The 17,407-nt window shown below is 40.8% G+C and overlaps 1 protein-coding gene across 15 annotated transcripts in view; it reads right to left on the minus strand.

The window, feature by feature from the left end:
* Positions 1-17,407, minus strand: part of ablim2 (actin binding LIM protein family, member 2) — a 209,424-nt gene that overhangs the window by 130,646 nt on the left and 61,371 nt on the right. For all 15 annotated transcript variants that reach the window (XR_007934938.1, XR_007934939.1, XR_007934936.1 and 12 more), the window contains exons 4-5: positions 15,748-15,860; positions 10,568-10,694 (exon numbers count right to left, since the gene is read on the minus strand). Coding sequence is in view for 1 of the 15 variants with exons in the window: in XM_028801896.2 (XP_028657729.1) it covers positions 10,568-10,694; positions 15,748-15,860 (240 nt within the window). In the remaining 14 variants the exon portion in view is untranslated. The remainder of the gene's footprint in view (positions 1-10,567; positions 10,695-15,747; positions 15,861-17,407) is intronic.

Below are 17,407 nucleotides of genomic sequence, written 5' to 3' on the forward strand. Positions count from 1 at the left end.
TGCACCCTCCAAGACCCTGCTAAGGGTGTAGAGCTGGTCCACTGTTCCACGACCAGGACGAAAACCACACTGTTCCTCCTGAATCTGAGGTTTGACTATCCGACGGACCCTCCTCTCCAGGACCCCCGAATAGACTTTCCAGGGAGGCTGAGGAGTGTGATCCCTCTGTAGTTGGAACACACCCTCCAGTCCCCCTTCTTAAAGAGGGGGAGCACCACCCCAGTCTGCCAATCCAGAGGCACTGTCCCTGATGTCCATGCGATGTTGCAGAGGCGTGTCAGCCAGGCCAGTCCTACAATATCCAGAGCCTTGAGGAACTCCGGGCGTATCTCATCCACCCCTGTGGCCCTTCCACCAAGGAGTTTTTTGACCACCTCGGTGACCTCAGTCCCAGAGATGGGGGAGCCCACCTCCGAGTCCCCAGGCTCTGCTTCCTCATTGGAAGGCATGTTAGTGGGATTGAGGAGGTCTTCGAAGTACTCTCCCCACCGACCCACAACGTCCCAAGTCGAGGTCAGCAGCGCACCATCCACACCATATACAGTGTTGACACTGCACTGCTTCCCCCTCCTGAGACGCCGGATGGTGGAACAGAATCTCCTCGAAGCCGTCCAAAAGTTGTTCTCCATGGTCTCCCCAAATTCCTCCCACGCCCGAGTTTTTGACTCAGCAACCACCAAAGCCGCATTCTGCTTGGCCTGCCTGTACCTATCAGCTGCCTCCAGAGTCCCACAGGACAAAAAGGTCCTGTAGGACTCCTTCTTCAGCTTGACGGCATCCCTCACCGCCGGTGTCCACCAACGGGTTCGGGGATTGCCGCCACGACAGGCACAGACCACCTTACGGCCACAGCTCCAGTCAGCCGCCTCAACAATAGAGGCACGGAACATGGCCCGTTCTGACTCAATGTCATCCACCTCCCTCGGGATGTGGTCGAAGTTCTGCCGGAGGTGGGAGTTGAAGCTACTTCTGACAGGGGACTCTACCAGATGTTCCCAGCAGACCTTCACAACACGTTTGGGCTTACCAGGCCTGACTGGCATCCTCCCCCACCATCGAAGCCCACTCACCACCAGGTGGTGATCAGTTGACAGCTCCGCCCCTCTCTTCACCCGAGTGTCCAAGACTTGTGGCCGCAGGTCCGATGACATGACCACAAAGTCGATCATCGAACTGAGGCCTAGGGTATCCTGGTGCCAAGTGCACATATGAACATCCCTATGCTTGAATATGGTGTTCGTTATGGACAATCCGTGATGAGCACAGAAGTCCAATAACAAAACACCGCTCGGGTTCAGATTGGGGGGCCATTCCTCCCAATCACACCCTTCCAGGTCTCACTGTCCTTGCCCACGTGAGCATTGAAGTCTCCCAGCAGAATGAGGGAGTCTCCAGAAGGTATGCCCTCTAGCACCTCCTCCAGGGACTCCAAAAAGGGTGGGTACTCCAAACTGCTGTTCGGCGCATACGCACAAACAACATTTAGGACCCGTCCCCCCACCCGAAGGCGGAGGGAGGCTACCCTCTTGTCCACGTAAATCCCAATGAAAAGGCTCCAAGTCGGGAGGCAATAAGTATGCCCACACCCTGTCACTGGGGGCAACTCCAGAGTGGTAGAGAGTCCAGCCCCTCTCAAGGAGATTGGTTCCAGAGTCCAAGCTGTGCGTCAAGGTGAGCCCGACTATATCTAGTCGGAACCTCTCGACCTCACGCACTAGTTCAGGCTCCTTCCCCTTCAGAGAGGTGACATTCCACGTCCCAAGAGCCAGTTTCTGTAGCCGAGGATCAGACCACCAAAGTCCCCGCCTTCGGCCACCACCCAACTCACACTGCACCCGACCTCCTTGGCCCCTCCCATAGGTGGTGAGCCCATGGGAAGGGGGACCCACATTACCTCTTCGGGCTGTGCCCGGCCGAGCCCCATGGGTGCAGGCCCGGCAACCAGGCGCTCGCCATCGAGCCTCACCTCCAGGCTTGGCTCCAGAGGGGGGCCCCGGTAACCCGCGTCCGGGCAAGGGAAAACGTCCAAAGGTTTGATTCATCATTGAAGGTTTGTTGAACCGCTCTTTGTCTCATCCCTCACCTAGGACCAGTTTGCCTTGGGTGGCCCTACCAGGGGCATAAAGCCCCGGACAACAGAGCTCCTAGGATCATTGGGACACGCAAACCCCTCCACCACGATAAGGTGACAGTTCAAGGAGGGGCTTTTGTTAAAATTAATCTTTTATTTTATAAAGATTTTTGTAAGCCCTTTTGTATCTAGTATGGGTTTGGACAGTAATCATCACCCCCAGAAGGCAATTTTTTTTAAGTATTTATGGGACTTGTGTGCTTTTGGAGCACCCAGTTTATGACAGCCACCCAATACCAGAGGCATACTCCCCAAGATCCCTTAGATCTCTACAGAACTGCTGGTTTTTTTTTTTTTTGCTTTTTCTTCTTGTCAATGCCCTTTTTTTACGTTTGAAATTGACAAATTTATGATCATGTCCTATTTTTTATAGACAGACTTGTTATGCTATATAGTGAAGCATGTTCTCTAATCTAATTTCTAGAGCTCTGGATAGAATCTGTTGCTCAATAAAGAAAATGGCCTGCAGGATACACATTCTAAAAGATTTTTTCTTCTTACTGGGGAACGCATTAATTGATGTCTAGTGTAGTATTTTAGGTATAAGATTGTCCTTTCTGGTTTTCATGAACATGACGAGCATTAATAGGCAAAGAATTTTTTTACAGAAAAGGCCTGCATTCCAGAGGGAGTCCTGTGGCCTGGAATGTAATTTTAGCGCTGCAAGCAGCACACAAATTGATTTTGTAATTAAGCAGAGAGAAGTAGAAACAAAGAATGCATGTGATTAAAAAAATCAGTCCTGCATGGTCCTTCAGTGTTTTGCCACAGATTAACAAGTAAGAAAGTGTAAGTGTGGGGTAACATTCAGGTGTGTTCAAGGGCTGTGTAGTCACTTTAGCCTTCAATGGACTGAGTTCAGTAGGTCAGTTCTATAACCTTCTCTATCCATTTCAGCATTGCAGGGGCCAAAGTCTGTCTTACCGGGTTTGGACAAAAGTCTGAAAACAGGCCTGAGCAGGACTGTAGTGCACCAAAGTGGTGTCTTTCACACACACAAATACACGCAGACACACACACACACATTCCACATTCACACTGTAACAATTTGCAGCTGGCAACTAACAAAACCTAAACATAAATAAATAAATATATACATACTGTATATACATATATACATACATAATAATTAGTTCCTTCATTGCTTGAGCATACTGTATATAGCCATAGTAATTTTCATGAAAAGGGACTTGCCAAAGCTATTCAGTTATGACAAAAATTACGGAAAAACAGAAGTGAAAAGGAAAAACTTTATTATAGTGACTGACCATTATGGATATCAGGTGAATGTGGCACTCTGATAGAAAATTATAGTATGACTATATTTTTAAAGTCCCAAGCTGTGACACTTGTGTAGCACGTATGTCTACACAGTGCCTAAAGTGGAAACAAATACATGACAGTACTGTCTGTTTTGGTCTGCTTCTTGGTACTTGTGATTCTGTTCAATTTAACACAAGTTCCTATTCAAGCTTCCCCCATATGAGTTTTGACTGTGCTATTATGCATATATTACACTGAACTTTATCTGGAGTATGAAGGGGTCCCTTTTGCTGTTTCGTATGCGCTGTTATAAATATATGGTGAGGATGTTTGTTTTGGCACAGAAATGTTTTACTAGATGGGCTGCCTGTTAAAACATTTTGATATTCTTTAGTTATTTAGCAGGTCACACAGCCTGAAATAGGGGCTGTATCTGTCACCTGGACGTGTGGCCACCCTAGTAAATTATAGTGACAGTGAAACAGTGAATCTTTATAATCTGTAGATGATACAGCCGTGAGCTTGGGTTAGGGTATGGTAAATGCTAAGTAAATGTTTATTTGCTCTGTACTTCATTCATGTGTGGATAACCCTTTGTTTTTCTTGCTGGAATCTTATATCTTTAGAGTTAGTGGTAGTATAGAGTTAGTAATTTAGGTGTTAAGAGTTACAGCATCAGGGTGTTGAGAGACGTATGACGTGCTGTCAGCTGAGTTGGACTTGCCAAGACAGGATTACCATCCCACATGCACTCAATCAGCCAGTGACAGTGACTTCCTACCCCCACACGCAGTCTACTGGTTTATCATTAACTTCTACTGGGGATCTGTTTGCCATCAGTTGGGGCTATCGGGGGTGAAAAAGAGGAAAATATACAAAATATACAAGTTTGCCATTTTTTTGCAATGTCCTGCTGGGTCCAACTTTGGGCCCTGCACCTCCTCTGCCTTTTTTCTCATTTTGTTACAATGGCTAAAGAGATTCCCAGACCATATGGTCCATCTGTGTTTATTTTTAGAGAGTCGGTTCATTTTGGTTTTTATAATGTTAATGTGTAGAAACAGCTTGATATGAGACATGAAATTCACAAGCATTGCCACATTAAAATCAAGCACTCCAACACACTACAAATAAGGGCTGTCATACTCATATTTAAATTTTGTGCATATTTGGATATGTAATACAATTAAATTGTGCAAAGATGAACTGAAAATATCAAATGCCTTCAGTCATCATCCCATTATTTTGGATGTCATACACAATACTGGGATATTGCATCTTGTCTTCACACATTATACATTATAGCCTATAGATCTTGTTGGACAGATACTGCAGCTTCTTTACTAATACTATCACTGAAGCCTTCTGTCCATTGATGAAGAGAAGCCTTTATATACACATAAAAGGAAACAATTTGACCTTATGGTTCCACCCTCTTTTTCAATAACAAGACTCTCCCCTTCAGCTGACAGGAGCCCTTTAAGACTGACTTATATTTCACATTGAGATGAAGTTTGGATTCTCCCCATGCAAAACCTTATGTAATCAAAAACAAACTGAACAGTCAACATTATTATTCTTCTAAAATTGGCAAAAAATTTTTTTGTAATGCATTCCAAAATTATCCATCCATCCATTTTCCAACCCGCTGAATCCAAACACAGGGTCACGGGGGTCTGCTGGAGCCAATCCCAGCCAACACAGGGCACAAGGCATGAACCAATCCCGGGCAGGGTGCCAACCCACCACAGGACACACACAAACACACACCAAGCACACACTAGGGCCAATTTAGAATCGCCAATCCACCTAACCTGCATGTCTTGTGGGAGGAAACCGGAGTGCCCGGAGGAAACCCACGCAGACACGGGGAGAACATGCAAACTCCACGCAGGGAGGACCCGGGAAGTGAACCCGGGTCCCCAGGTCTCCCAACTGCGAGGCAGCAGTGCTACCCACTGCGCCACCGTGCCGCCCCCTCAACAGCTTTTGAATTATAGGAAATGGTAAAATGGATGTCTGCCAATATCCCATTAGATCAATTACCTCATTTGTTTTTCCTCTAGACAGATTGAAAATCCAATGAAATGAAGTCATACATTACACTGAAACAGTGACAAAGGGCACTTCCATGTAAAGACAGTTCACAGTATTTTTTACACTGCTTGGCTTTTTAATATTTTGTTATTGCTGCAGTGCCAAGAAGTAGAATCTCTGCTATCTCTTTTGCAGTTATACTGCATAATTTTAAATTTAAATTTGGTTAGATATTGTTTAGATTGCAACATGTTATGTAACACATGCCATTTTGTTTGACTGGTTGGTACGTACAGCTAGCCAGCCAGATCTTTACATAAAAAATTTGAGACTGATGTTTTTTAATTATTTGTTTTTACAAAAAAGTATGTTTCTGGTTTGGAGTTTACTTCCCTGCCTGATTGACAGACTTTGATTCAATATTGAATTTCTGTATTTTACTCCAATTTTGAGTAAAACAGTTTCACTCTAATTAGAGCATTGCTTACCTAGCTAAGACTGGGGCTTTACTCAAGTGAGCCAAAATCTTTCCAAGAGCAAGAAATACATACTTCAATGAACCTAAATGATCCCAAGAACAAAATCTAGGATCTGCAGACCTACAGTATATATTGCAGTGGCTGTCATCACAGCTCATGAGTCCACCACTAGTGGTAGAACAACCAAAAGAACTTAAAGAAGGAATTAAAGAAGTAGAGTGTTGTACCATGTTAGCCATAGATTGATACAGGAAAACATAGGGTGAAATGACACCTTTATTGGCTAACTAAATAGATTACAAATGCAAGCTTTCGAGGCAACTCAGGCCCCTTCTTCAGGCAAGATGCAATCTTGTAAAGTTGCCTCGAAAATCTTGCCTGAAGAAGGGGCCTGAGTTGCCTCGAAAGCTTGCATATTGTAATTTTTTTAGTAGCCAATAAAAGGTGTCATTTTGCGTAGCTTTTCTCTACATTCATAATGGCTAACACCCTAGTACTGAAAAAAGAGGAAAACTTAAATCAGTGGTCAACCATGGTGGTGGCAATATCATGGTTTTGGGCAATTACTGCTGAATCAGAGCCATTGTTAAAAGAAACAATGAACTCTACTGATTAACCAAGGAATGCTTGAAGAGAATGACAAGGCATAATCTGTGATCTGAAGATGAAGTGCAGCTGGATAATGCAGCAAGACAATGACCCCAAAACACCAGCAAAGCTAAATCAGATTGGTGGTAAGTGGAAGAAAACTAAATGTACTTTTTAATTGGTGTAGTTACTGTAAAGTCCAGACCCACTGTACATCCCATTGACACGTTGTGTATACTGCTGAAATCAGCAGTTCATTCTGGAAAACATAAAATACTACAAAGATTAAGCAGTTCTGCAATGAGGGCTGTGTTAGAATTTTTACACTATGCTGTGACACGAAATATCACAGAGGAAAAATCTGATACAGGAATAATCTGAATATTGGTATTGCTACTACACCTAGTGCAAAGAGCACTTGATCCACAGGTGTATGCTGTTACTTTTCACAATACTAATCATATTAGTATGATTATATAATTTGCTGTGTTGTGTCTGTATGTGTGCAGTCTTCCCTTACTAGTATTTATTATTTCAAACATATTACTGATGTCAAAGGAATATGTTATTGCACCTGATTGCACAAAATATGTTACTCCTTCTTTCCTTTTCACAGAAGCAGTTTCATAAATATTTGGAAAAAATTTCAATATAACTTTATCATGAACTAAGTGTCAGACATTACCTGAGAGGGTTTGAAAAATATAGAAATAATGGGACAAAAGAGAGCTATGTTTCACAAGAGCAGTGCACAACAAACAGTGTATGTCTGTCTTTCCCTGTGTTAAGATCCTTTACATATGGACAGTATTTAATTAATTCATTTATTTTAATATGCTGAATGTAGTGTTTATCAGGAGCTCCAGCCCACAATATTCAAAGTCTAAAGCTTAAATGATGAGAGCAATGTACCAGCTAGTAAGAATAAATGAAACACTAGAAAGAGCAGAAAAGTGTCATTTTAAAATGATGACAGAACGAGGGAGGTCCACCAGTCACAATAAGTCAGCCAAATGCCCAAAGAAGTTACTGCAGCACATGTACAGGAAGCAGCTCATCAAAAATGGTTTGAGGCAAATACCCAAAGAAGCTACTCTGACACAGGTATAATTAAGGCCTTGCAGTCATTTCTGATGAGTATTTTGCCAGTATTAAGGTTAATACGTGCCAGCAAAGCAGCGGGTCCAGATGTAGTATCGCCACGACTGCTGAAGGTCTGTGCATCAGAGCTTGGGAGTCCTCTACAGCGCATCTTCAACCTGAGCCTGGAACAGGGGAGAGTCCCGAGGCTTTGGAAAACATCTTGTATCACCCCAGTCCCAAAGGTATCACGTCCTAGTGAGATAAACAACTTTCGGCCTGTCGCTCTGACGTCACGTGATAAAGACCATGGAGCGGCTGCTGCTTCACCACCTGAGGCCACAGGTATGCCACGCCCTCGACCCTCTGCAGTTCGCATACCAGGAGAGGGTGGGAACGGAGGATGCCATCATCTATATACTACACCGATCACTCTCCCACTAGCGCCTTCAACACTATCCAACCTCTTCTCCTTAGGGACAAGCTGACAGAGATGGGAGTAAATTCATACCTGATGGCATGGATCGTGGACTATCTTACAAACAGATCTCAGTATGTGCGTCTTGGGAACTGCAGGTCTCACATTGTGGTCAGCAACACAGGAGCGCCGCAGGGGACTGTACTTTCTCCGGTCCTGTTCAGCCTATATACATCGGACTTCCAATAAAACTCGGGAGTCCTGCCACGTGCTGACGACACTGCTATCATCGACTGCATCAGGAGTGGGCAGGAGGAGGAGTATAGAAACCTCATCAAGGATTTTGTTAAATGGTGTGACTCAAACCACCTACAACCGAAAGCAGGCTCTATTGTAGGCACGGAGCTGGACAGTTTGACATCTGTGGCAGAGCGACGGGCACTAAGCAGGCTCCTATCAATTATGGAGAATCAACTACATCCACTAAACAATATCATCTCCAGACAGAGGAGCAGCTTCAGCGACAGACTGTTGTCACTGTCCTGCTCCACTGACAGACTGAGAAGATCGTTCCTCCCCCAAACTATGCGACTCTTCAGTTCCACCCAGGGGGGTAAACGTTAACATTATTCAAAGTTATTGTCTGTTTTTACCTGCATTTTTATTACTCTTTAATTTAATATTGTTTCTTTATCAGTATGCTGCTGCTGGAGTATGTGAATTTCCCCTTGGGATTAATAAAGTATCTATCTATCTATCTATCTATCAAAAAAAAATTATTCCAGTCTATTCATTGATGTGACCAATTCGGCACAGTACCTAAGTACTGATTCAGTCACTAATTGCTTTTGCTCACGGTTTTTGTTTGGACTTCCACCAATTGCTTAAACTTCCCACACACCTGAACGTGAACATATGACTGTGTTTCTCTGTGTCCCAAAGTAGATACTGCTGCAGTTTAGGGTCCTGAATTCCCCCACACTGCTTGCTCCACATTAACTGGACTTGGAAAACTGATGCCTAAAATGGTAGGATGGATTCATACATTCTAAATTCTTACTTCAATAAAGAAAAGTGATTCTATTCCCAAACCAAAATCTTTGTCTTTCTGTTTCCTACTGGGGCTAATGGTTATTCTGGTAATGTTGAATATTTACATTTTAATTCTATAACCTCTTAAAAAGAGTACAAAATAATGAATGTTAAAATAACCAGCTTAAAACAATTAATAATTCTATTTTTCCACAAAATTCCACTACACAATTTTAACCATAAGAAAATAAGCCTAAGCCCATAACTTTGTTAAATTCAAAGCAAAAATACATATATATTGTCATGCAAGGTACCACAGAATGAGGGCACCTTAGCCAGGCCCATATTCAACTAAACCATGCCTCTTCCAGGATCAATAACATAATTTCGAAGGCTCCTGGAAAATGGTGTCTCAGTCTGAGGAACACGGTGCCACATGACAGAGTTCCCTGATCCAGACCCTCTTGAGAGAGCTGATAGTTTTGAGAAGTTGCAGATGCTAAAAAGGCATCTATAGCTCCCTATTTTTGTTATACTACTGCATGGTCATTTTTGTTCAATGTTTTAGACTTAGGATGGCCAGGTTGGTACCCTAATTTTTCTCTGGTCCTCCTCTCCCTCATTTGAACCTCACAATATATATATACTGCTTTTAATATTTATTACAGTGAATCATATGAGATGTTTATTTCAGTATATAGGCCATTTTTTAAATATCTGCATTTAAGCTACCTTGTACAAGGTAAAATATAAAAATTCAATCAAATATAAAATTATTCTTCTCACCTTTAAAACCCTTCATGGGTTAGCCCCTCATTATCTGTCAGAGCTGCTGCTTCCTTACACTCCTGCCTGTGCATTACGATCATCGGACACTAAGTTACTCACTGTACCTAAATACAGGCTAGTAACTATGGATGGCAGAGCTTTCAGAGTGATAGCCCCTAAAATTTGGAATGCTCTCCCTCTCAGCCTTCATGAGGAAAAATCTATTATTAATTTCAAACCTCTGTTAAGAACACATCTTTTCAATGAGTATTATTCTTTTTCATGTATGTAATTTCTACTGTCTTATTAATGTGTGTATTGAATTGTAAAGTGTCCTTGAGTGTATGAAAGGCGCTACATAAATAAAACATTATTATTATTATTATTAAAAGAAGTTACCAAAATATCAGCAAAATTCTCTTCTTCATAGTATAATCGTTAAGTATATAATATTGACCATTTATGATATACATATATAAATGAAAAATCAGTGAAACTGACTTTTGCAGTAGGCAAATGTGTAATGAACATTAAGACAAATGTAGGGTAAAAATGTTAGGAAAGTTATAATAGTTTTCACATGAAATGACTGATACTGAGATTAATAACATGATGTATACCCTTACATACATCAAGTCACATTAAAATTTCGTCTGTAATGTCAGTAAGCAAATCTAAAATCTTCCACACAAGTTCTATGTTTATTCAGGAAATTAATAAACATAACAAAAGTAATCCTTCCAAAATAAGGCATAAATGAAATATACCTACTTGCTGATATATTCTGCATTCAGGACCTTGTTGCAAACCCGACACTTAAAACATCCAAGATGCCAGTGTTTATCCAGAGCTAATAAGGACTGTTCATTTTGAAATTCCTTTCCACAGCCACAACAATCTGAAGGAGAACAAAGACAACTGTAATATATATATATATATATATATATATATTCATGTGAGGTTTACTCCTTCCTCAATTGATTTAGTACTGATATTTTGTTCCTATTATTGTGTCACTGAACTGTTAGTCTTGAGTAACTATAAACATTTATTTTCATTAAAGTACCAATGCAGACGACTACTATTGTATTACCATGGGGATGTTTTAGGTTGGCCTACTCTTGCACACCCTAAGCTTAACACACACTCACACAGAAAGACCAATGTATAGTAACCACTTAAGCACCAAATTTCAGTGCTCTGTGCTCCACATATGAACTCATTAGCTTTGGCTTGAACAGACCAGAGACAAGTGTTCCCTAGACACCTGAGGCTGATCTTCCTTAACTATATCCATCTTTCATGTATTGCTCAGTATTGGATGTATACGTCCTCAGCTGATACCACTATGTGAAAGAAGTGGCAATCTGCCCTCACCACGTAGTTGCCTTAAACACCCAACAATTCCTGATATAATTTTGAAATTTAAAGTAAATCAGTCAGTCAGTCAGTCATTGTCCAACCCGCTATATCCCAATGCAGGGTCACAGGGGTCTGCCGGAGCCAGTCCCAGCCAGCACAGGGCACTGGGCAGGGCACCAGCCCACGTCAGGGCAAAGTAAAACAGTAGTTATCATACCAGTATACAGTAAATGATTAATAACAGCAAACAATACACATGAAATAAATGATAATGAATTATAGGTAAGTCTGAATGTAAAGCCATAAACACATCATTTTTCCAAAGTCTGCTTAAAAAATAATTTCTGTAAAGATATGGAAGCTGAAGAATTAACACCAGTGGAGGCCTCTGTGTGGGAGAGCGAAAGAAACCAGAGATAGAGTGCTTGTCTTTTAGGCAATCTGTCTCCGAAGTCGGGCTGATGCAACGATGTCATCGTCGATGTTAAGGTCCATGGTTCTGTCTGCCAACATCGATGCCAAAAACACCAGGTAGGGTGTTTGGCTAACTACTATAATGATAAACAGCTCATCCTAGAAGTTTTGATCGTACGTGTGATAAATGCTTTATTTTCCTAACGGTGTTTATTCATATGGTATGCAATTCCCTAGATACCTCCTTCTGCCATTCTAGTTGTAAACTGAGCCGTCATTCTGACCCAAAATTAAAAGTGAGTTATACACTGAGATAAAATAAAAAGAAAGTATGTATAAATACAAAGGATGATAAAGTAAACCATGTAACTGATTCTCACAGTGTCTCGACATAAAACTGCTTTCTACCATGTTGTTAATGCTGCTAAAAGAGGCACTAGCTTCATATGGCCTTGAAATTGTTAAGAAATGGATCACTTCGCTATAAATTTTTGTTGCTTCAGAAATATTTTTGCTGCACATATGTTATGAATTTTTTGAATGCATAAGCTTCACTGAATATAAACTACTGTTACACAAATGCGCATGGAAGACCACTTCTGTTCTCATCTAAAGGTAGTTACACTTCGAGTCAGGGGTTGGCGTTGTTGCTTAAAGCCTTTTCTCTTCCTCCCTCTGCAGAACAAATGATTAACAGCTGCACCACCGATGATGTCAGTTCTGTTTCCAGACTGCTTGAACCTGTCCCTGTTCTCCAGCCTGAACACCAGCTCCACCACCATTTTGAGGCAGTCTAAAAAGGCACTTTTATGTGCTATTAATTATATGGGGATCACCAAAGTGCCTAAACTCTTTATAATCTCTTTTGTTGTTATATATACCATGTATGTGTTTGGTATAAATCATTTAAAAAACATCAATCATTTTATTGTCTGATTTTATTTTTGTCACGCCACCATTTTGTATTTTCAGCATTTTGTTAGTAAGTTACTAGGACGTGCTGCAGTGTTTCTAAGGGCTGCCTCTAAAGAGTCACTAAGCTTCATATCATGAAGGCTCTGCTATAAAACTCAGCACAGAACACAAGCTCTTTCTCCTAGAATATGAACTGGAAAAACCTGGAAAAACCTTAGCATTGTGCTCTAAGTGTCTGGTTTTCTGGTTAATGATTTACAGCATGGGCGGCACAGTGGTGCAGTGGTAGCGCTGCTGCCTCGCAGTTAGGAGACCCGGGTTCGCTTCCCGGGCCCTCCCTGCGTGGAGTTTGCATGTTCTCCCCGTGTCTGTGTGGGTTTCCTCCGGGCGCTCCGGTTTCCTCCCAAAGTCCAAAGACATGCAGATTAGGTGGATTGGCGATTCTAAATTGGCCCTACTGTGTGTTTGTGTGTGTCCTGCGGTGGGTTGGCACCCTGCCCAGGATTGTTTCCTGCCTTGTGCCCTGTGTTGGCTGGGATTGGCTCCAGCAGACCCCCATGACCCTGTGTTCGGATTCAGCGGGTTAGAAAATGGATGGATGGATGGATTTACAGCATTCCACTACTCAGTTCAGTTTTGGAGTTTTGGCTCTGGTAATAATCTCATGCTTTTGTTAACGACTCCTGACTTTGTTTATGGTTTAGTCCTCTGTTTTTTAATAATAATTTTTTCAGAACTCTTAGATATCGACTCTCATTGAAGTTTCTTGGAAACACACAAGTTTCCCACCTTATTTTAACACGCCTGTGCAGTTGTTCTCAACCTGTATCGCCAGCAAACTATTCAGAGAGGAAGGCTGGAACTAAACAAGCAGATGAAGCAAGTTGACGCTGCAATCCAGCCAAGCTTCTTTGGATACTTGCAAATGGCACAACAAAAATTGGATAAAGCAGGATGAAAAAAATCAATGGATTGGTGGATTTTCCTGCACTGTCAATTAGTTTATCATACACTTCAAATGTATTTAAAATACCAAAAAACAAGTATTTGTAATGATAATTAGAAAATTACATTTTCATTAACTTATTTGCATATCAATTTAAAAATGTATTGCATACAAATTTGTGTTATATTATCTTTATAAAAAATCAAAAATGTAAACAGTTTTTCAGTACTGTCATACATATCATATTACAGATTCATTAGCACTGATTGTAAAACCAGCAAAATATAAGTATATTCACTCTGCACAATTTTAAATATAAGCATCACATAATGTAAGTAAGCCCTTTCTTTCAACAACAGATACCTAACAATGGCAAGTTAAGTCTGTATCATAAGAGGCAGCTGTTCATATGAAAAGAGACAACAGCAGGTGTAAGTTCCTGGCACCTTGCCGCGTTGTTCCATGGGCAGCACTGCATACAACACACTGTCGACACAAGAAGGTGGGATGACAGGTGGTACTTACAATTTAACCCTAAAAATGCATCAGCTACATTATGTAAGCTTGATAAACATTTTGGCCACAATATTTGTACCTGATTTAGGGACTTTTTATATATATATATATATATATATATATATATATATATATATATATATATATATATATATATATATATATATATATATATATAAATTTACAGTCTTGCCAAGTGATTTTCAATTTCAGTTCTGGGGACCCCATGTAGCTGCTGGTTTTTGTCCCAACCAACTTCACAGTCAGTCAGTCATTTGACTTCTAACTGATCTCATTTAATTAGCTGGTCTTTTTTTCTCTTCTCATATTCTGCATTCAGAAAAACACTGCACTGGGATCTTTACATTCATAAGACATTTATATTTCTTCATAGTTTTAAATGTTTAAATCTCTTTCATTGTTCTCCTAATAATTTGCTTTTAGTTCTATTCTATTCATAATAAAATGAAACACCCGGGCAAATGACACTGAAAGGCTGCAACTGCTTCAGCATCAGATCTGCTAATGTGGTTATCAGTAAATAATGGATTAAATAGCTAGAACACCTGAAAAAGCAGAATGTAAATCATTATGACAATGTTAATGTTCAAAACCAAGTTAAAAAAGGCACTAAATTAACCCCAAGTAACATACACAAATGCTTGATACATTCTAATAAAAATGTACCAAGCTTAGTTTTATAATTTCAACATTGATGACAAAACATTGAAACTGAGAAATAAAATTTTACTTTATTAGGCTAGGAATCCAATGAAAAGCAGATGATGACTGGAACCAAAACTTGGGGCAACAGAATGTCCGCTGGACTATGTTTGAGAACCACTGGTCTAGTTTAACTGGAAGTGCCTACACATTTGTAGCATAGCCTGTTGTCACACATCACTCTCCAGGTTCATCTGAGGTATGTACTACTTGGGTCAAGAGAGGGTGCTGGCACTAACCTTCTCCACTTCTATTTCATTTGCAGCAATGACAAAATGGCCAGTGTGGGCAATTGACTCCATCCCTTTTGTCCTCCCGACTATAAATCCTGGCAGCCACTGGAATGAGGTGCTCCATTTTGAACAGAATGTACCACAGAATGGAGCTCCTATCCGGTGACCCAAGAGAATGAAATACCTAGCCTGACGTCTTTTCTTTTTGTTTTGGACTTTTCTATTATGTTTATAGCCTCAGTGGCAATTTTTTCTTTATTTTCCTTTGTTTGATAAATCAGGGATGACCATATTGGCGCCCTGACATATATTCCTGGATCTTGCAGTCCTTTTACTCAACCATACTATCACACAGCCATTAAAATATGTCTTTCAGCAGGTGCCCTAGTTCTTTGTTTTATTTTCTTCAGTACTCTGGGTAAAGAAATCAATGACTCAGAAACAAATACAAAAAAACACCTGGCATATTACAATATTAGAATGAGTTGGTGAAATGAGGAACAGGTGTAAAGCTGAATACTTTCTTTGTAAAATATTCTGACATTAGATAAAAATATTAGCTACAAAAGGTTTTTGCAGGGTCTTGACAATATTTATTGATATCTTTATCTTAGATGCATTATTTTCTATTATTTTAAATTATAAGGAAAGTAACTGATATTGATATATTCCAGTTTTAATGTCTGTGCTTAAAGTTTGGTGATTGAAATCTGAAAAACATTGATTTTTTTTCCCATAATGCTTAGAGCAATATGCTGTGCAAGCATATTGTATTTTAGAGAAAGGTTTGCAAAACATGCACACTTCCATTTCATTAAAATGAATAAACAATGGTTACTTACTTCGGACTGCCTGAAGAGGGGCAGGGCCACCAGGGGGTACAGGCGGTGTACATTTTTGGCAAATGCATTCTTTCCCATTAAAGGTTACTCGATCTCCAGGAGGAAACGGCTGCCTGAAAAGAATGAAGAATTGAACATTAAAATAGCTATCTTTTTCAAACTAAAAGCAAGTCAATAAAACTAGAAAAAGTTTTAAAATGGCAATTACTGCCATCAAGGGAGGATGAAACGCTAGAATTAACACATACATGGAAAGAACATACCCCAAAAGTAAAAAGTTTATTGGACAGTGTAAGGAAAATAAATTCCCTAAGAGAAAATTATGAAAAGATGGGGAGAACATGCAAGCTGCATGAAACTAAACATTTTTATTTGTATTCAGCTGCACGGTGGCGCAGTGGTAGCACTGCTGCCTCGCAGTTAGGAGACCAGGGTTCGCTTCCCGGGTCCTCCCTGCGTGGAGTTTGCATGTTCTCCCCGTGTCTGCGTGGGTTTCCTCCCACAGTCCAAAAACATGCAGGTTAGGTGGATTGGTGATTCTAAATTGGGCTTGGTGTTTGTGTGTGGGTTGGCACCCTGCCCGGGATTGTTTCCTGCCTTGTGCCCTGTGTTGGCTGGGATTGGCTCCAGCAGACCCCCGTGACCCTGTGTTCGGATTCAGCGGGTTAGAAAATGGATGGATGGATGGATGGATGTTTGTCACAAAAGACATAATCCAGGAATGGCTTGCTTTTAGCTTCTTCATGGTTGACCGCAGGGCTCAGGAGGGAGATATAAGAAACAGGGAAACATCACTGATGGACAACCTGTGCTGGGATGTGGATGTCTATCCCTTTATAAGCACACTAGTGAGATCACTCAAAAAAGTTAGGATTTTACAGCTGTACATCTGTTCTTCTATTAGGGAAGGTTAGTGATATGACGCCCGTTAGTGATACTGTCAATGAAATGGCAGTGAATGTATTCAAATTAGTATGAAACACACCTTGACAACATGTAACATGCTGAACGATTACTAGGCATATGGAGATTTTTTCCAAAAAAAAAGAGGATTCGTTTTACAGGCTTTTACAATACATAGATCTGCACATTGGAACTGAATATGAAAGCTTCATTTGCAAGGAATTTCTTTGAGAATCTTGTAAAATCCACAGTGGTTTTCAGCTATGAAAGGTCTAGACTTTAACTCCACCTGGTGTCAACGGCCTAGGTGTACTTCAAAGTACAACCTTTACCGCTTCAGTTTTATGTATGGGACCAATGTACAGGGTTCAAGGTAGCAGCATTGGGAAATGGACATTGGCAAGAAGAAGCAATCTGGGGAGAACAGCAAAATAGGCAGCATCGATGGGAACAGCCTGTAATGTTTTTAGAAAGTGGTTAGATATACAAAACCTTTGTTTTACCAGGCACAGCAAGTCAAAACAATTTGATTGCTTATAATTGATGGTGTAAGCCTGCTTGCTTTTAAACTTAAATACAGATGACTGAGTTTTATCTCTTATCTTAAGCCCAATCATTGAAGAGTGTCACAATCACTCTCCATGAATCCATGACTATATCAGATTACAGCACATATCATTTAAGTGACTTCATTAGGGTTATGGTGAGGCAGACATATCAGCCAACCAAGTTTTTTTTTTAAATCACCTTTCACAAA

This window comes from Erpetoichthys calabaricus, chromosome 5 (genome assembly GCF_900747795.2).
Source record: "Erpetoichthys calabaricus chromosome 5, fErpCal1.3, whole genome shotgun sequence".
Taxonomy (NCBI): Eukaryota; Metazoa; Chordata; class Cladistia; order Polypteriformes; family Polypteridae; genus Erpetoichthys; species Erpetoichthys calabaricus.